At 40.6% G+C, this 21961-nt stretch overlaps 1 protein-coding gene across 1 annotated transcript in view; it reads left to right on the plus strand.

Annotated features, from left to right (window-relative positions):
• LOC144533413 (pleckstrin homology domain-containing family G member 3-like) overlaps window positions 1-11623 on the plus strand; it is a 57322-nt gene extending 45699 nt beyond the window's left edge. Inside the window, 3 exon segments of the mRNA XM_078274751.1 lie at window positions 598-793; window positions 10914-11398; window positions 11400-11623. Of these exon segments, the coding sequence (XP_078130877.1) occupies window positions 598-793; window positions 10914-11398; window positions 11400-11522 (804 nt within the window). The 3' untranslated portion in view covers window positions 11523-11623.
• The last annotated feature ends 10338 nt before the right edge of the window (window positions 11624-21961 follow it).

The raw sequence follows: 21961 nt of genomic DNA on the forward strand, positions 1-21961 counted from the left end.
GTGTTCCGAGGCACTTTTTGGACCTCTGGGAGGTCAGTCCGACGGCCTTTTCTGCTGACGGTCGGCCATCAGGTTGGTGTGTCAGAGCCTTAAAACTGTCTTTGGCACTTTAATCACAAAACTCATGGTTCGGATCGGATCGCGGTTTTAAAGTCACGGATCGGATACATTTTTGGATCAGCACAAAAAACCTTGATATATATTACAGGGTTTTTTCTGCGTAGAGGAATTTTTGGCACCCCCAAAGAGGTTTTAGCCAGCCCCAAAATAACATCACCAGCACCAAAATGATAAGAATTAAGAGGAAAAATAGTAATTCAAATGTGTTTAAGAGCAATTTGCCAAACAACATGAACTTGAATAGTAGCACTAATCTCAGTTTTACCGTCCAGTCTGTCTGTGTGTGTGTGTCTGTCTGTGTGTGTGTCTCTGTGTGCGCGTGTGTGTGTGTGTGTCTGTGTGCGTGTGTGTGTGTGTCTGTGTGCGTGTGTGTGTGTGTGTGGCTGTCTGTGTGTGTGCGCGTGTGTGTGTGTATCCACATCATTTTCCCTTTGCAGGATAACCCAGTTTACTTTAACTCTGACTTTGACTTTGAAGGCGGAGGCAGAAAGGCGTAGCAAGGATTCAAATCAGCAGGTCGAGGTAGACGAGACGAAAAGAAAAGTCCTCCATCTGGCCCGCCAGTACAGCCAGCGACTCAAAAAATGTGAACCGACGGTCGGACAGAGAAGTCCCCGCCTCCTAATGAACCAGAAGACTCTACCCTGCCTGCTGGAGGAGAAGGAGAGTGCAGGTACATACACTGAAAACAGTGATTCTGAGATCACACATCTGTGAAATTTACAATACAAGTCTTGTATCTTACAATACAAAAGTTTGTATCGTCACATGAAAATGTGTCATTTGAAATTCATCTGCATTTGTTCAAAATACAATAAAAAAATTGTGTTTTTTTCATTTACATGCGTTATTTTTGTTATCCCAGTCGATAATCACAAGTACAAACACTCATCAAACAATAAGCTTGTTTCATTTACGCTTCCGTAATACCGCGAACTGTCACGCACACCCGTTCCCTCCTGATGGAAATTAAACAGCAGACCACATTTCCAGAGGCTGAGTTTATGGTTGAGTCGACTGAACGTTAAGGTAAGAATAAAGTTTGTCAAGTACCTGGTTAGATTAGCTAGATCCTTCTTAGCAAGTGGCTTTCCTTGAGGCCTGCTATTATATTAGCAGCTAGCCAACTAGCTGCTAATACACGACACAACATGATACGTTGATTGTAGTATTAGTAGTGTCCCTACACATGAACTTTTGTTGTATGTTTACCCTGGATTTATTTAAAATTATGTAAAGATAACCATGTAGTTAAACAGGCTAGAAGTTATCAGCTAACTCATGTCAGCTTAGCCACTAGCTGTTATTGAGACAGCAAACAATTAATACAAAACATTAATATCCAGTGTTATGTCTTATCTAAGACTACAGGCTGTCAGTAAGTTTGTTAGACTTGGAAGTAGCTTACCACATTAATGTGGTAACAGCTAGTTTTGAGAAGCAACAAACAGGAAAAATATTCAGTGCAACTGTGCAAATGTTAAATTCTCGTCAGATCGTAATGGTTTGGAGGTTTTATGCAGAAGGTGACCCATAATGTATAAGTTACTCACAAAGGTTACAGAAATTTCCTGAAGTTGTTTAACGAGATAAGGAAAGTCCAGAAATGTACATGTAAGTCTATAAGAGGCAACGTCTTTCTGCAACCAGTTCTGCAACCAGCAGACTAATTTGTTGTAACTGCTGAATAAATGTACAGTGTTCTTCAGAAAAGATGTGAATGCATGTAAGAAACAGAAATAATCTGCAAAGATCATCAGATAAATGATGAATGTGGAAGACGTAAAATAAAGAACTTTAGGTCAATGCAAATCTGAAAACTTGAATTACTATTTTTCATGCATTTTATTTTGGCCTTTTTATATTATAGTGTAGTTTTGGGTAATTGCAGTGGTTAGTACCTAACTGTGATGTATCTTTACCAGCTGTTTCTACAACTACACTGGATGAAGGTGTCCTTACCAAGTTACCAACCTTACCAAGGTTTGTACAAACACTTAGTTAATTGTAGTATTGAACGTGGGGCAAACATTATGTTCATTGTTCACTCATGGGCCAGACAAAAAGTTGGTTATATATATATATTTTATGTGGATCCCATGATGGTGAGTGATTAGTTTACTCTCGCGATTTTGAAAGTTGCACATCTTCCTGTTTTCAAAATACGAAGAGTGTTGTGTGTGTGCACAAGACAAGTGACAGTCCTCTAGCAACAGGAATTAACAGACTCCTACCCTGTTGCAGCGTACACTGTTGAGCAAAAGAGATTTGTCACCTTGAAACATCACATTCCCCTGCAAGATTAAGTAGTAAATACAGTATATACTGACATGTTTAAAATTGTCCCTGATTCCTCAATACCATCAGTGTTTCAAATGATTTTCACATTTCCCAGGACATGAGAAAATGTGCAAAATGTCCAAAATGTCACCCAGTAGACTTTTAGACAATTTCCTGCATTGTTCCCCTTTAAAAAATACCTCCACTTGTTTTCCTGTACATGCCGTGCTTGTATGAGTTTTGTTTACCTTACAAGTAGGCATGGGCCGGTATGATATTGACGGTATGATAACTTTAAACAAAAATATCACGGTTTCACAGTATCACGGTATTGTGATTGCAGTTCTAAAATGTGTTATTTTGAAATGTCTGGTTTAAAAAAGAAAACCTCGTATTTATGGTAACAACATATCGAACATGGAACATTTAAGCAATAATACATCACGACAGGAAAACAACAGAAAAAAGTTAGTTATATTAAGTATCAATATATAAGTATTGTTGAAATCTCTGAATACTTTATTTGTATACTTCACTCACATTGAAATACTACTTCATTTGTATACATTTGATTATCCACTACATTATAATCACCTGCCTAATGGGTTGTTTTAGTATTTAATGTAATGATTTACTTCCCTGAGAATGCTTCTTATGTGTTTTAATACTATCTTTAAAAAAATGTTTTTAAGTTATCTTTGTAATAAGATGTAATTTCATTGTTTGCATGCCTAAATTCAACATAACTTTTGAACTTATGTCTTTTTTTTCCTACTACAGAATCAATATGTCTGTCAGACTAAGAGACATAATGCAAGAAGAAATGTGCAAGCTTTCCTTGCCCTCAAGAATTCCTCAGACTGTGAAGAATATTTTACAAGAGACATTTGCCATAGTCACTTTTTTACTCTCCTTGAAACTAAGGCCATAAAGGAAAAAGACACTATCAAAGTGGTTCTTACTGAACAAGTGCTCACGCTAACATATGAGGATTCTTTGAATGCTCAGGTACTCGAAGAGAGCATTGATAGCAGTTGTGCCGAGTCATTGGAAGATGCCCGTTCCACAGCGTCCACCATAATTCTGTCTTTTTCAGAGAGTACCTCCTGCCTTCGTTTTGAGTCCTGGCCAGCTCAGTTTGCGATACCCACCTTCTCCTTTGACACTGAACTCATTCTACAAGCTGCAAATGAAGTTTACAGAAATGAAGGAACCTTACTCAAGAATCCTGTTGTAAAATCCAACATTCTGGACAAACGAACAGATAGCGTCTTTGTCTACACTGCCTATCCTTCACAAGCACAAAGGGAGCAGGTTGCTGAGGCCCTGGTTGTGAATCACCCATGTTTGAGGGACCCAGGATCCTTCAATGGTTTATATAGTTGGCACAACAGCTTGAAGTATAAGATTGGCAATTACATAGCAAACGTGAGACACCTTGGACTACCGGAGCTAAATGTAAACTCCCGAAAGAGAGAATCATCTGCAGACACCAGCACTCCAGGTAGAAGCTTGAAAAGGGCGAAGAAGTCTGAGGTAAACTACCTCCCGCCTCATCCTCAAGGTGAAATTGATGCAACGCTTGAAAAGGAGCGAGTGGAACTTCTCTATGAGTACCAGAAGAGAGACAATAACAAACTCATTAATGAGAAGATGGCAAAAACCTTCTCAATGCGTCGAAATGATGTAATCCTCCGGCCTTGTTTGAGTGTTCCCAGGTATGTTGAACATTTTGATCACGTCTTCTCCAATACAGGGTGTTGTGTGGCAAAGTTTCAAAGGGAATTTTGCTATTTTGAATTAATAATTTCCTTGTTTGACAGTATCACTGTCATCCTGTAACCTATGTGACACTTTCTGAAGTGAAAGTCACACATCTTCCTGTTAAGATTCAACAGTGTTTTGGGTGTGCTTTTAATTTCTAAGTGCAACATTGAAATGTAAGTGACATAGCTGTAGGCAGCTGCTTAGTTTTAGGGGGGGATGAGCAATATATTTACCTGATGAGGCTGCCAGAATGAAAGCTATTCTTAACTGATTACCTGTGGAAATCGTTTTTCAGTATTCTTACACTTCCAGTGCAGCATCTCTAATCACTTAAATGTCGATTTCAGTGTAGTCTTTGGATAAATCTGTCTATGTTTCTCTCAGATCGAGGAGGAATTCTGCAGGATCACACTGAAGCCACTGCAGTCCACATTCCTGGGCAAGTTGGACCAATACACACCCGAGCTGTTGAGCCTGTACAGGAGGAAGGGTGGAGCCGTTGGGAAGAAACTTGATGAGACCCTTGACAGTGTAGTAGTAGCTAGTTTTATGTAGTTGCTTTCTGACGTCTGTAATCTCGTTTTATATTAATCTCATATTTTTGTAGGACAGCAACATTGAGTCCCGAAGAGAAGTTGTGATCAGAGGCCTCACACTCTACCTTGGTGAAAACACTGGAGAGTTAATCAAGGACTACCAGGTAAAGAAAATATTACTATGCTGTAGCTCTGATTCAAAGTCCTGCCAATATGAGACAAGTTTGTGCCAAAATAGCTGTTTGCTGATAATTTTACAAGATTTTTAGGAGATTTTAAATAATGTGCGTATGTAGAAATGGGATTTGATTTTTTTCATTTAATTGTATCAAAATGCCTTGCACATGAAGGACACAAAGTACAATCAAGGATAAAAAACACAAAGTCCAGGACTTATTTCCATTGTGGTACTGTGATAATAATAATATTATATATATAATATAATATTTTAGTATTTAATTATTAAAAATGCTGCAGTAAAACATGGAAAATCATCACAGATATCTAGAGATATGTACAAGAATATCCTAGGGTTTGCTGATAACTGCTGCTAACAATTGGATTTGATTATTTTTATGGAATTTAGAAGATTGGAATATATTGGAATATGATTTTGCTTTGCTATATGATTATTAAAAATGCTGTAGTGAAAGAACAAGAAAGTAATGACGGATGTATAACCATTTATATAATTATGTAGCTAACAGAACCAAATATACGATACTCTTTATATAAAGCTGCATTGCTTAATTGAATGAGCGAAAGATGATTTCTCCAACAATAGGTCTTAAATTGACTTAAAATGGCCTTAAATGGCATTTAATTGAACTCTGATACCTGTAGACACCCTTGCTAAGCTACAATACTACTCAAAACAACCACATAACAATCTGATCCTCTGTTTGGAGAGAGAACAAAGAGTTATGCATCCTTCACATTACTATACAATAAATATGTTTAATTCTCTCTGGTGTATTTCACAGGTTTTCAGTGACGACGAGGCTGCAGCCGTCCAAGAAGCTATTACTACATTTGTCCTCTGCATCTTTGTTGTCAGCAAAGCCAGGGATGGTCTCCTCAAGCAAGCTGGAATAGCTGTTGAGGGAGCAGAAGTCCTTTTTGGTATCCCAGATGTGGCACATGCTTGCACCTATCTGATGGGCCTTATTGATGCCTTGGAACTAAGGTACCCTAATAAACTGAAATACACATTTGAGGTCTTTCAGAAGATCTTCCTAGAGCTGGAGGATGTGAACAAAAAAAATGTCCTCCAACGTCCATGATCTCATGGTCTGTTTGCATGCTTAAAAGCTATACAGATGCTGTTGAAGGTATAGGATTTGAGTGAGCTGACTCTTATCAAGTTTTACACAGTTCTTCTGAGGTTCTCCCAATGCACTCTCTCAGGTTACACTGCTTTTTTATTCTATGATGTTGGAAAATAATTAATTTGATAGAGTTTAATGTACTGGCGCATGTTTTATTATGTTACAGTTGTGCTCATATGGACCCCTGCTAAGTTGACTAAAAATAATGAAGAATAAAAATAATCTTTTGGAAATTGATCTTAATGCCTTAATTAAAAAAATGAGGAAAAATCCAACCTTTAAAGACCCCAATTTTCTTTGAATGAATAATGTATCATAAATAAATTTAAATAAATGTTCTTCCTTAAAATACAGGGGACATAAGTCAGTGCACCCCTATGTTAGATTCCCATAGAGGCAGGCAGACTTTTATTTTGAAAGGCCAGTTATTTCATGGATCCAGGATACTATGATCCTGATAAAGGTCCCTTGGTCCCCCCATCATCACATACCCTTCACCATACCCCCCATCATCACATACCCTTCACCATACCCCCACATCATCACATACCCTTCACCATACCCCCACATCATCACATACCCTTCACCATACCCCCACATCATCACATACCCTTCACCATACCCCCACATCATCACATACCCTTCACCATATCCCCACATCATCACATACCCTTCACCATACCCCCCCATCATCACATACCCTTCACCATACCCCCCCATCATCACATACCCTTCACCATACATCATCACATACCCTTCACCATACCCCCACATCATCACATACCCTTCACCATACCCCCACATCACCACATCCCCTTCACCATACCCCCACATCACCACATACCCCCACATCACCACATACCCTTCACCGTACCCCCACATCACCACATACCCTTCACCATACCCCCACATCACCACATACCCTTCACCGTACCCCCACATCACCACATACCCTTCACCATACCTAGAGATTGGCATGGGGTACTTTCCATAAAATCATCTCTCAATGCAAATCAAACAGCTATTAGACTAACTGAAATAAAACCAGAGCCCGTGTAGATCGGCGGAGCTGTGTTTTATCTCCTCAAAGAATCAGCTGGTTAGCTTGTATAATGAACGTCCCATCATTCAGACAAAATTCTCAGAGTCTGTTAACTTCACCTTAGTCCAGACCTGAGTGACTGAGAGGATGGGTCATTACCGATAATCAAGATCCAAAGTGTCTTTTCTTTCTCTAACTGTCCTTTCCTCTTTCACTAATCTCTCTAATTGATCGAAGGATTATTGATTGGCCACTGATGATTTTGAAGTTAATAAATTCTATTATACTTTAAATAGCAGTTGTCTGTGGTTATTTGTGTACCTGTTGTAATAACAAGCTGGTGAACACAAGTAGTGCTCAAATTCATCCTTCCTTTCTGTTCCTTTAAAGAATACCAGATAGATTAACCAAGTTAATTAAGATCTGTATTTTAAAGGGAACACCACCTAAATCAAACATTCACAGTTTGATTATTGGTCCCTGACTTCCAGGGTGGTGCCCCGTTTTGATTGTTTGTCATTTTGGTAAAGTTATGAATGTACTTACTCATAACTTTATTAAAATTGATAAAACATCTTTGATAATTGCCAATAATTTAATCTGTACCCTACCGATACCCAACACAACATTCAAATTACTAGACAAAAATGCATATCCTGAGAAAAGTGGATTTTGAGGGGTATAGCTCCATAGAGTCCCATTCCTTCTTCACTCGCCTATGAGTATATGGAACCAGAGTGGAACTGCAACCAGTTCAGAAGCCGGAAGTATCGAGAGAGTGGAACTTCTTCTTGATGCACCCTAGCAGCAGCTGCCAGGGTCTTCTAGCAACTCTCCGTTGACTTGCAAGCAGGAAAAACCAAACTCTAGTCAGGCCAATCACATCGTGTATAGAGTCGCTGGGCGGGCTTAACATAATGACGGCAGAGTTGCGATGGTTCCGCGTCCCTGCTACTTGAAAACAAAGAAGATGGCTGCTGCTGCTGCTGCAGCGGTCTTTGGAATCGGCTTTGGCCGCGACTCTGGAAGACTTGGAGTTCAGCTTTTCTTTGAGAAAAGAACAAAGAATGGCACTGAAGTCATTCTTAAAAAAAGGAAGATGAGTTCGGAGTTTAAAGTTGAAAGATTGGTTGGAGTGCTATCCTATTGCGTGCAGAGGGAATTTGTAAGACAAGCGTTTATCCCGCCCCTCGGATTGAGCCCAGCCAATGGTGAGTTCCCAGACCCAACATCTGGATGTGGGGCTGGCTGGTCAGGCTATCTAATTTCATCTTTTTTAACTGTAAAATATGTATGAAGGTTATTGACAATGAATTCCAAAAATAAGAAACTATAGTTGTTGGTGGAAGTGCAAAAATGTGTCAAACGTTGAAAAAAACGGCAAAAAAGTGTCACAAAAAGGGTTAGGGGTAGTCAGAATGAATGTCAGAAAAAGGTGGCCGATTAGCTCAGTTGGTAGAGCGGGCGCACATGTAGAGGTTTAATCCTCGATGCAGAAGGTCCAGGGTTCGAATCTGACCTGTGCCGGTTTTCCTGCATGTCTTCCCCCAACAGTCTGACTGCAGCTGCCGTTGTCAGAAAAACAACACAGACGGTGCGTTTACTTGAAACTCGCCAGCCTTGTGGTGCATTCAAAGTTATTGTAAAGTACCCTTTTCCCATCTGGTGCTTGTTTTTGTCGTTTACCAGCAATTTACTGGTGAAATAAGTCATTGTTACAAGTTATTGTTATTACATTATTAATCAATCAAATTTAATTTTGAACATATGGCCTTAGCAATAAACAAGCCATTCTTTAATGTCTCCAACTGTCGTTTTGTGCTCCTTTTTCATATTTTATATTATATACATTATAAATATATTATATATATTTCGGTTTAGGCACCGGCACTGTTTTAAAAGTATCGATTTAGCACCGGTATCGGAAAAAACCCAAACGATCCCCAACCCTAGTCTCATCTCATTACTGGAAACTCGCAGCTTTCAGAACGCTGCAGACCGGAGAATTGCAAGCAGTTTATGTGTTTAGACTTGTGTTAACGTCCTGTCACTTTCAACTGCTTTTAAGCTAACTTAACATATGCAAATGTTTGTATGAACATTAAAAGATTTAACAACTAAGCTGCTGCTGAACAGTTTTTTTGCTGAGTTTATATGACTCTTTTCAGTAACACTTAACTTGAAGGTGTCAACATATTGACATGACACTGTCATGCACGTTATAAACAATTCCTAAATGTTATAAACAAGTCAAACGTTTGTGACTTCTGTCATTAAGTGTCATTCGGTTTTTGTCATGACAAGTTGACATTACATTTCTTTAGAGTGTCCTTATTGAGACAACTTGACATTAAACAGGATGACATTATGTCAAGTTGTCATAATCAAGACAACCCAAACAGTGACAACTTGTCATGACAAAAACCAAATTACACTTAACGACAGAAGTCGGAGTTGGAGCTGCTACCCCCGCGACCCGACCCAGGATAAGCGGATGAAGATGGATGGATGGATGGATGGATGGACAGAAGTCAAACATTTATGACTTGTTTATAATGTTTATAAGACGTTCATGACAGTGTCATGTCATAGTTATGATAGTGTCATGTCACGATTATGTCGATGCCTTCAAGTAAAGTGTTACCCTCTTTTTGTTTTATTTAACATTAGCTCCGCTCTGTTCGTTCTCTTGCTCGATCTACCGCTTTGTTTTTATCTCGCACCGCTCCACATATAATGGTGCTCTAGGATGCTGTAGCAGTAGCTGTTGTTATGGCAACAAAAGACACTCTTGGCTGCTTTTTTGCAACCAAAACTACACTTTTTCGTCAAAACAAAAATGCAAAGTGTGATCATAGCCAAAACTCTCATTGTGTTTATATTTTGGGAAACCATCAATATTCAATCCTACAATATCGACATGTTTGTTTGGTCAAAAATATCGTGATATCGCACAATTTTATCGAAATTGTAATATAGACTAGTGCAATATCCAAATCGCAATTCATTCTGAATGAAGTATTGTGGTGCTGCAGAGACGTCCCAGCCTACAAATCATATCCTACAGACTAAAGAAAACAATCTTTCTGGGGCGACCTTTAGCTCACCCAGTAGAGCGTGGGTTAGGGTTAGAGTCCTTTGCAGCGGCCCAGGTTTGAATGCGACCTGTGGCTCTTTGCTGTGTATCAGCCCCTCTCTTTCTCTTCTCCGTCTATCCACTGTCATTATCGAATAAAGGGAAAAAAACTCTTTCTAATGACAACTTGACATTAACCAGGATCACATTACCAGAGGATGTCTTTGTCATGACAACTTGACATTTCTCTCTGACATTTCAACTCTGACATTTCTTTGGAGTGTCCTTATTAAGACAACCTGACATTAAACAGGATGACATTATGTCAAGTTGTCATTACAAAAACATCCCAAACAACTTTAATGTAAACTTGTCATGACCAAGACAGCTTCTGGTAATGTCACTTTGATTAATGTCAAGTTGTCATAATCAAGACAACCCAAACAATGTCAACTTGTCATGACAAAAACCGAATGACACTTAATGACAGAAGTCATGAACGTTTAGTGACAGTGTCATGTCATAGTTATTAAACAAAAAAATATTTTTTTGGTACACATCCTCGCAAAAATCACACTATAATCGTTTTCATTTTAATATTGTTCAATGAAAATGAGAATGAGACAAAAAATTATCATTCTCTCCAATATCGTGAATCAAATCGCAGTATCAGTCAAAAATAATTGCAATTAAATATTTTCCTCATATCGTGCAGCCCTAGTATTTGATTTTTTTAATTCATGATGTGTTTCCATGTTTTGCAGGTAAACCCAGCCTGACTCTGCCACTAGTTTCTGATAACCAGGCTCCCTCTCTGCCGCTGCACCCTGTAGACAGGATCCAATCTGTGGCGCCGGGCCTCGCCGTCCCCCCACCGGACCGGGCTCGCTTCCGCAGCCCCGTCAGCCCCCTCAGTCCTCTTCCTCACATCGAGGGCTTCAACTGGCCGGACGTCCGCGAACTCCGCTCCAAATACTCGGACCACGGTCGCTCCCAGAAGAGTTCTGTCGGCCGAAGTCACTCCATCCCAGAGCAGATGTTTGACATGGATCTGCGGAGGCACTCCAGCTGTTCCTCCGGCCTCCTCGCTGACGCAGCGTCTGGCGAGGTTTCTTCTTCTTCGTGCAAGCCTCGTGGCACCAGCAGAGAGGAACGCAGAAAGCGTCTCCACCGAGCCAATTCTCTGGACCCTCGGCTGAGCGGAGCACACACAGCCGAGCTGCAGACGCTCCAGGATGAAGTTGCTACCGGCGACTACGACGGTTACTACGTCGCAGCCGAGGCATCGCTACCAGACGACCCTGAACACAAGGTCATCGTCATGGAGAAGCTTCCAGAGCCTGCTGAATCCAAGCCTGTGGAAACAGCCCTAGAAGAAGAAGACGACGACGACGACAATTACATTCAGATCCGTTCACCGACCAGCAGGGAGAAGATCTCCATCATGGCCGTCATCAATCGCTGCCGGCTCTATCAGGAGTCTGACGAATATCAACAGAGGGAGGACGTGAAAGCCAAAACTGAGCCAGACGCTACGGCAGCACCGTCCAACGGTCAGAACGACGAGACACAGAAAATGGGTTCAAACGCCGGACAGAAGACCGAAGCCGGTCAGCAGAACATCGTGAAAAATCTGAGAGAAAAGTTCCAGAGCCTGAGCTGAACAAACGGCACAATGAAACTGCAAGACGTCATATAAAACTAAATTGAAGGTGCTGTAGGTAGGATTTTGAAGATCCAGGACTTAGCCAAAACATTTGAACATCGACAACTTCTCAGTCCCTCCCCCCTTTCCGCTAAAGCCTAAAATGGTCTCCCCCCACAAGGGAGAATGAATGCATGTGCATGAGCAGTGACTGACACGCAGTTAGACACTCCCCCCTCCCCGGCCCTGATTGGTGCATCTGAATTTTTCATTTTTTAAATGACCTGCTTCATGTAGTTCTACTGTTCAGCAAATATGACAGAAAGCTAGTTTTATAAGGCTTACCTTCTGCACCTTTAATACACCCAAAGATATGTAAATAGGATTCCAAAGAACGTTGTGTGAGTTTTATCTCGTACATTTCTATACTTTAAGTTTTCCAACAAAAACACTAATTATTCTACAGCAGACAACTATTAGCTAGAGAGGACAATTTGTTCTTAATGTTCTGTGATTATGAAGAAATAATTAAGTTATTTTGAACGTATGAAGAACATCTCCAGATCATGACGGACACTGTTTAAATGTGGAGATCATGAAATAATAAATCAGCCCAAATTCTAATAGTAAGATAAATATATATGTATGTAAAGTAATGATTGTGATTTCAAGAAATCAAGCATTTAGAAAACAATATGTTTGTTTTATGTAAAGATCCAGCAACGTTTCCCAGTGTCCTCTCTGGCATTTTGTAGATAAATATCTAGAAAGATGTAAATATCTTTATACAGTCATCAAGTAAAAACTATCATCAGTCAGAATATTTGTTAAAAGCACCTTTTTGTACAGGATGTTAACATACGTTGCACAGTTTAAGTTCTGGGAGTTTGTGCATTTTCTTCTTCAGTCGTTCTTAAAGAAAGTAGATTTTAAGGAAGTGTCACTACACTAATGGACCAGTCTTCCAGTTACAGTCGTCTTCTCTCTGCAGCTGTGTGTAAAGCCCCTGACACACCAACCCGACGGCCGACCGTCGGCAGAAAAGGCAGTTGGACTGATCAGTCGGCTCTCCAAGGTCCAAAAAGTGCCTCAGAACACACCGAAGCGACGCCGACTTGATGTGCGTGTGCTAGACGTAATATGTCTCCATAACAGCAGGCGGCGCTAATCTGTATTGTCGCCCCCAAAAATGAAAACCGGAAATGACGAATGCGTCACGTGTGTCGTGCTTCTCCCGAATTTCAAAGCCGAGCATAATGGCAGTTCGTTCTGAATACGATCTTGTATTTTACGAAAATAGTTCACCGAAACGTGTTTCTGAAAACATAGGCCATACAGTTGCTGAATCTGTCTGTTTTTTTGATCGCCAAAGGTCAGTTTAAAGGATTTTCGTCAGATTTTGAGAGGTCATCCCGCTTGTCATTTCCGGTAAGTGTTTTAACATAAGTGCGCTGATTGACTAGTCAATGGCTACCAAGCAGATTGGTCATTGAGTCATTGAGTCCAATGACTCTGATTCAGCATGTCAAATCGGCCAAAATGAAAGCCAAACAGCTCCTCCGACTGACGATGGCACGGAACACACCGAACAGACTCGAGTCACTGACCTCGCCAGACTGGCCGATGGCCGATAATCGGGTTGGTGTGTCAGTGCCTTTAGAGCAACACATTCTCACTCCCAGCATGAAAAAACAACACTTGGTCGGGACCGATTTGGCGTTATTTTTCAACGGGCAGGGTTAAAATATGAACGTTTAACTGACAAGAACGGGACAAACCAAAGTTTGGAATCCAACTTTAAGCTTTAACAAGTGAGTTATTTAAAATCTCCCCCGTAAAGTTGTCATAAACAATGGGACATTTAGGTTTAGGAAAAGATGGTGGGTGGGGTTACAAAATGTACATTTCAGTGATACTTAAACAAGAACAGGACATGAACCATTGTCTCCTGGGTGAAAGTCCTGTGTTTGTTTGACCCATCCCCCCCCCCAACCCCCTCAAGCTGCCTCCTTACCAGGACATTTGGTGCTCTTATACTTCCTCACGTTACTTCCTGCTTTGCTCCCGTCAGAACTACTACGGCCACTAGAGGGCGCCGCCACTACAAACATAAATATAGATCAGAATGATGCTGGAACATACCACTTATGTGGGAGTTTGTTGCTTTTTTCAATTTTTTTGTAAACCAGAGAAGGTAATGGTCACGGTTTTAAAACACGTGGTTAACATTGTGAGGATATATTTCACTTCGAGTATTGTCAAAAGCCCCAACAATTCCCCTCCCCTCCCAATACGACCCACAGGAGCATTTCATAAATTAGCGCCCCCTACTGGTGGCAGGAAATACGTCCTCATATCTAAACCAGAGAAGGTAACACACACACACATACACATGGGTGGTTTGTTCCTCCCACCCCACCCACTTGAGAGTTTCCCGTCCTCATATCTAAACCAGAGAAGGCAACGGTTGCTGTTTTAAACACGTGGTTAACGTTGCAAAATGGTCCAAGTTAGGTTTAGACACCAAAACTACTGAGTTAAGTTAATAAAAAGATGGAGGTTTGGGTTCAAATCAGACGTGACTTCACTTCCTGAAGGTTACCACGTGACGCAGAATGTGACGTAGTTCCGTTTGTTCCCTAAAGTTGAAAAAAATCTGTTTCTTTTTCTGTTCAAACGGGACATGAACCCCGGTTTCCTGGGTGAAAGTCCTGTGTTTGTCCAGACCCCCCCCCAAACCTGCCTCCTTACGCAGAGTTTCGCTACCGTTGTCTCTCTTAACACTACCCTATCTTGCAGCGCCATGGATGAGCTGCTGCTCTCTCCCATACCGACGCTAACAGGGGATTTTTGCTTCGGTATCTGATGCTGAGAGACACTGACCAAGCGTCAGGATTTAAGAGTTCGGCGTGAGAACGGGTTGGTTACAGTTACTCCTCTGTACAGATTAAAGCACATCTGTGTGGATTCCTGCTAGGACAAACCAATAAACTAACTCTCCATAGGTCACTTTGTTCTGCAATAACAACTTGCCGATTTTGCTGCTGCACAACCTCTTGTTATTTTTACATTAAAGGAACAATCCAACATTTCTGTAAATCTTGTTCTCTGTCTTCCACAAAACCACAGATTTCAGATAAATATGTGTCCATTGCATAGACAGGTCCGGCACATGTGTAGCGTAGCTTAGCACAAAGACTGGACGCAACAATTCTGAAGTCTGGTTTACATGTTATCCCGTGTTTATCGAACAGGTGTCGGACACTAGACCAAGTGGGTAGTGATTTGAAGAACTCTTTGTATTAACATATTTTCTCATATTTTAATTTTCTCTTCCAGACCTGTTGGAGAAGTCATATACAGGAAGTCTGTAAAATCATGACTTCATCTAAATGAATCTGCTTTGCATTTCCTGAAATTTCCTGAAATCAACCAAAATGTTAAAAAAAATCTATTCTGCATGGCTTGCCAATATTTTGGTATTAGTTGTCAACAGTTCCCTGACAGTTTCATATCACCTGTAAAATATATATATATATATATATATATATATATATATATATATATATATACGTAGAGTACTCATTGTTCGCTGCTGTTTATTGGAGCCATGCGTCGATGCAGTGGACAGGTTTTTGCTGAATTTCCAACCAATTTTTAAACTGTTTGCTTTGCGACAAATGCCAGACCTGTATCTATAATACAGGATACTTTCAAACCAAAATACCTTATCTTGTGTAGATAGTATAGAGTGTGTTCTAGACCTACTCTGTACTCTGAGATAACTCTTGTTATGATTTGATACTAGCTAACAAGTTCCCAAAATGTTGGACTGTTCCTTTAATCTTCTACAGTTTCACTTAATCCTTGTGTTGTTTTTTATATCAGAAATATTCAACCAAATTGCTTATTATTAAATAGTAACATGGATGCATGTATGTACGTTGGACGTATGGAACCACAACGTTCTTCCCAGGAAAAATAAATAAATACTTTCATTGAGTTTTGGGTGTTTAATACAATTTTATATAATTTGAAAAAAAAAAATCCAAACAGTATATCTTGACTACTGTAAACTGACCAATACCAGTTTGTGATCCACTCAACATCCTCTGAACTATTAGTCAAAATAATCCATAATTATTGCTTTTTTAACTAAAAAATGAGGTATAATGTCAAATAAATTAGGTGTATTGACCATGTATTGAAAAAAAGTGACTAAACATAGAAAAAAGAGCAGAAAGCATTTTCAATTTTGATCCAGAAGGACAAGAAGTTCATCGTCGAGGGGAAGACAACACAAGGGTTAAGAAAACTGTCTAAATGTTGCCTGATCTTCTGGTTTTATGAGAATCTCTGATAATGTGATCTTTAAAGACATTAACAACATCAAATGTGTCAAACATCTCACACTGAACATTTAGCGTGCAGCCATTTACAATAACGTTTGGAGGACAAAACCTGCTTTAAAAGACAAAAATAAAATAGTGGAGGATGTAAAAAACATGATCAAATGAACACTGAAACTAACGAAACATTTCAAGTGAGCAAACATTCTTTCTCCAAATTCCTTAATTTGAAAGAAATGTTTTATATTATTAATCCTTCAATATGCAAATGAGGCAATCACCTAAACAATTTTACCCTCGGTAAACAAATTATGATTCATGTGTTTCTTATACATCGGTGGATGTATTTCTATTTTTTTGTGCCTTCTGGTTTCTGTGTCATGTTCATTCAAACATTGTACTTTACTCTTATTTATTTGTATCCTAAAAGGTCAGGTTTTGTTCTCCTTACACAAAAGTGAAATAACAAACCTGTTATTGTTAGCACCTTGCTCAGATTTGGGACTTGAACCTGTGACTTTGCTTTAACCACTGGTCCACCCTTCACATGATGTTCCTCACTGAGTCGACCACTGTTAACGGGCTCGTTCCTGTTTCTGTACCTCCTATTTATTTGATCTGATGTAAATAGAAACAAATATATTGTCTGTATTTCTATAACTGTTGTTACGTGTGTTGTACAAACTTGTAACTGTATTTGTGTTGGAAACCGTTCCCTCATTCCCTCACTTACTCTTCCCTATATAGTGTTCAGGGCTTTATATCAACTGGTTTGATCACCAGCCAACACGGCTAGTAGGTTTTTAAATCTATCAGCCAATCAGATCTTCCATTAGCCACGTTAGTTTCTTTCCTAACTAACTTGACTTTACTATCAGCTTCTCTGGTTTGTTTGGCACCGTTCCGTTCGTGTTCTCCGTTTCAACGTAGCTCGTGATCGATACCTCGCACGCTAGGCACATAGTCGACAGTTGTACGGCACATAGTGTTCATGGGTAATATAGGATTAGTGCTACTTGCAGTGCTGCCAGATAAAGATTACGTTTCCAAGCCAAAGACACTCAAAACTGCCAAAATTTCTTGACAAAAACAGACCAATCTGGCAACATTTCTGCAGCCAGCCGATTCAAACAGACGCAGAGTCATCAGCTTCATTCATCACCGGATGAATTGGCTAATAACTTGAAAATGCTACCTGCCAAAGTAAATTTTTACCTGGTGGGTGTCACTTTAAAACCCTGATAGTGTTTATTAAAGAGTGAAATGTACCGAGATTTCGGCCACTACACTGGAAATATTGTTGCGTCAGTAGATGCACCAGGTATTTGTGTGACTGAGGCGAGCCAGCCAGCATCATGTAAACAAACGGAAAACAAATACTTCTAATACGCTCTGAAACAAAGCGAGCACTCAGGAGAATAAAAGGTTGTATATTATATATGTTGCATGTTACATTTCCACTGTTTAAAAACCAAAGCCCGCTCCATTTTTCCTTTGCAGTTTCCGCGGGTGCTTCTGCTTCTTCTTCTCCTCTGGGAAAACACGACGTGTTGCATTGTGGGATATGGAGTGAAATGTAGGGTACAGCGTATGTACAGTCAGATTAGCAGTGCATTGTGGGTATTTTATAGTGGATTATATAGTGAATGAAATTAACCGTGGAGAATTTGAACACTGCTACAGAATGACGAACACAATATATAGGGAACTGTTTCCCGTGATAGGGAACGGTTTCAAACACCGCTACTGTCATCCGGAAATGTCTGTTCTGTTCTTCATTAAAACCACTTTATACAGGATCAACACAGAGTTTGTGAGTTAATTCTGTATGTGTGCAAGGACCAAGTGTCCTCACAAACACTGTCACACTCAACACACCTTTATTTATACAGCACCTTTCATGCAAGCATGAATCCCAATGTGCCTAACACAAGAAAAATAAAACATGAGAAAAAAGAAAAGAAAAATTAATGAGAACAATAAGACAAAATGTTCAAAAATTACAAAATAAACCCAATAGAATAAAATAAACACTAGGGTTAAAACATGATTTAAGAAACAATGATTAACAGTCAAAATAATGCTATGTTACTCCAAATTAAAAGCCAGTCTTAAAAAGATAGGTCTTTAATTTCCTTTTCAAAATACAGAGCGAGCTCGCCACAGTTTAGGGGCGTAAAAACAATGCACTTTCCCCAGAACATTTATGGGGTTAGGGTTATACGTAAGGAACATTTAAAATAAATGCAGTGGCGTGTCCTCACATAACACACAGTCCTCACAAACTGTCACTAACAATGTCCTCACACAGTCTTCACAGTAACACAGTCCTCACACACACTGTCACACACACAGTCCTCACAGTAACAGTCCTCACACACACTGTCACTCACACAGTCCTCACACACACAGTCCTCACAGTAACAGTCCTCACACACACTGTCACACACACATGTCCTCACACACACTGTCACACACAGTCCTCACAAACAGTCCTCACACACACTGTCACACACACAGTCCTCACACACACAGTCCTCACACAAAACGTCCTCACACACACTGTCACACACACACACACACTGTCACACACACAGTCCTCACACACACAGTCCTCACAGTAACAGTCATCACACACACTGTCACACACACAGTCCTCACAGTGACACACAGTCCTCACAGTGACACACAGTCCTCACAGTCACAGTCCTCACACACACTGTCACACACAGTCCTCACAGTAACAGTCCTCACAAACAGTCCTCACACACAGTCCTCACAGTGACACACAGTCCTCACAAACTGTCACACAAAATGTCCTCACACACACTGTCACACACAGTCCTCACAGTAACAGTCCTCACACATACTGTCACACACAGTCCTCACAAACACTGTCACACAAAACGTCCTCACACACACTGTCACACACACACTGTCACACACACAGTCCTCACAAACATTGTTTCACACACACTGTCACACACACAGTCCTCACAGTAACAGTCCTCACACACACAGTCCTCACAGTAACCGTCCTCACACACACTGTCACACACACAGTCCTCACAAACACTGTCACACACAATGTCCTCACACAGTCCTCACATTAACACACAGTCCTCACACACACTGTCACACACACAGTCCTCACAAACAGTCCTCACACACACAGTCCTCACAAAAACTGTCACACACAGTCCTCAGTTCAGTGTTGCCACAGGCCTTGATGCAGTCTCACTATCTGAACAATGAGAAGCAGTAGTTGCACATTAGAAGTGACAATAATAACAAATGTTATCTGTATAACAGCTTATCTGTTTCTGACACTGGTTAGATCACAATAAAAATTCAAACATCTCCAACACACAGGTAAGTAACAACAGCATTAATTAAACCTCAGGCAGATAAGAGGGAGGAAAAAGGAAATAAAAACAATATCTGATTGGCTGACATCTAACACCGGTTGGACAGGTTTTGACGTCACTCTGATGTTGTTTTAGACTTTGACTGAAATTATAAGGGTGTGTCGGTGTCCTCGGATCAGATACACGAAGAAAAGAGCAGCTTCGTGTTTCCTCGACGCATGAAGGTGGAAAGAGTCTGTTAGTCGACCTGAAGTGATAATCCTACCAGAGGAATCTAAATGTCCGATAATCAGGATCACTTTGATCACATTGTGCTGTGTCACTGTTTAACTGGAAAGTAGTTTCTTTAGCCTGTTGGCTAATTCATAATCAATAACAAATGTCTGTTTTCATGTCATCAGTGAAAGCTGCCGTGAGTGCCTAAACTGGTTTGACAGCTTGGATGAACTTGGCTGATTTCTTTGTCTGTTTTTAAACTCTTAAGTGCATGGATGAATTGTTAAGTAGGGCTGCACAATTAATTGCAATTTTATCGACATCGCAATATGAACTAGTGCAAAGTCCAAATCGCAGGGCGGCGCAGTATTTCTTAAAGGCAAAATCTGTGTCAAACCATTCTAAAATAAAGTATTGTGGAGCAAGACGTCCCGGCCTACAAATCCTATCCTACAGACTAAACAAAAAATCTTTGGCTGCAAGAACACCTGAAGAGGAGACACCCCAGATCCCCGAGTCAGGATAACCAGAGCAAAACACCATACGTTCTGCTCACCTATGCCTCTCCAGCTCCTCCCGTAGCTCACCGTATACAGTATGTCCTGCACTGACTTGAGTGTGAGGTAAACTGCTAAATCGTGTCTCGCCCATCTGTACCACTGTCTTCGATAATTGTGCAACCAGTCCAGATTGTTTCAGATATCTCACCAGTCCTTTATAGCGCCAGTTATAACGGCTCACGTATTTAAAAAATTATCGGGTTTAAATTGGGCTCGGGCTCATGATTCCCTTAGAAAGGAGAGAGAAAAATTTCACTTTTTTTGTTTTATTTCTAAGTTTTTTATTTGTGTATTCTCCTGAAAGTGACTTGAAATGTGAATATGTTTTATTGTTGGATTTATTTGATATATCTGATTTCATATGTTGCTAAAATTGCTCTGTTTTGCTGTAAGATTAAAGAGCTTGGGTGTTAAACAAGAGCTTATTCATTATTTTACCTACTACTGTTAAAAAAAAAGCAAATACAGGCTACTCTTTTTGCACTTGCTCTGTGTACTTTAAGTTTGTATTTTTGTATTCTTCCTGAAAGTGACTTTATTTTGTTGTTGGATTGATAGCCTACTTCTGGCTTCAGGTTGCACTACAAATTCATTTTACTTGAACAGTGCAGTGTTAAACAATTTTAATAAATTGACATTTGAACCTTATTGAAATTAGTTTTGTGTAAATTGTTAATAATTTAGGAATCGGAAAATAATCGCTAATTGAAAAATGAATCTTTAAATTAATCGAAAACGTAATCGTTGGATTAGTCGACTAATCGAAAATCGTTTGGGATAGCCTGGACCCAGCACATATCAGTTAAAGCTTGTTGCATTTTGTACACAAGTACACTTATCAGTCTGGGGAGAAGGAGTTAGCTGCTGTCCTTGAGGGGGCAGAGGTGCCTGGCATTTTACTTTCAGTGGTTGAGTCAAAACAGGGTCAGTTTGATGCTGGGGGCAAATGATGGGAGAAGGAAGTGGGGCAAACTTGATTCCAGCATCTACCAGCTGCTCCATCCGGTCAGTGAAGCCATCAAGCCATGGGTAACCAACAAGCCATGGGTAACCAACAAGCCATGGGTAACGCGAGTAGTCAAGGCTGTCCTCAACAAGAAGAAGGCTGCCTTCAGGAGCAGGGACAGGGAGGCCATGAAGGCAGCACAGCAAGAAACACTGTGTGAGGGAAGCTAAGGACAGCTACAGGAAAAAGGTGTCTCAGAAGCTGAGGGAGAACAACATGAGGGAGGTCTGGGAAGGTGTGAGGACCATCACAGGTCACAACACAAAGACCAGAGCTACAGGAGGGACAATGGAGAGGGTGAATGAGCTGAATGACTTCTTCAGGTTTAACCAGCCCTTGTCCTTGTCCCCCCCACCCCATCCCCACCGCAGCCATCTCTCCTTCTTCCCTCTACACAACTCCCCCCTGACACCACAATCCCCCCCCTCCTCCTCCCCCACCTCAACACAATCCCTGCCTCACATCACCACAGACCAGGTCAGAGGACAGCTGAGGAAGCTCCGGCCCAGGAAAGCAGCAGGCCTGGATAAAGTGTGTCCGAGACTACTAAAGACCTGCACTGCAGAACTGGGGGAACCACTACAACGGATCTTCAACCTTAGCCTACAGCTAGGGAGAGTGCCCACCCTCTAGAAGACATCCTGCATCATTCCGGTTCCCAAGAAGAA

The sequence above is a fragment of the Sander vitreus genome, chromosome 18 (assembly GCF_031162955.1).
Source record: "Sander vitreus isolate 19-12246 chromosome 18, sanVit1, whole genome shotgun sequence".
NCBI classification, from domain to species: Eukaryota; Metazoa; Chordata; class Actinopteri; order Perciformes; family Percidae; genus Sander; species Sander vitreus.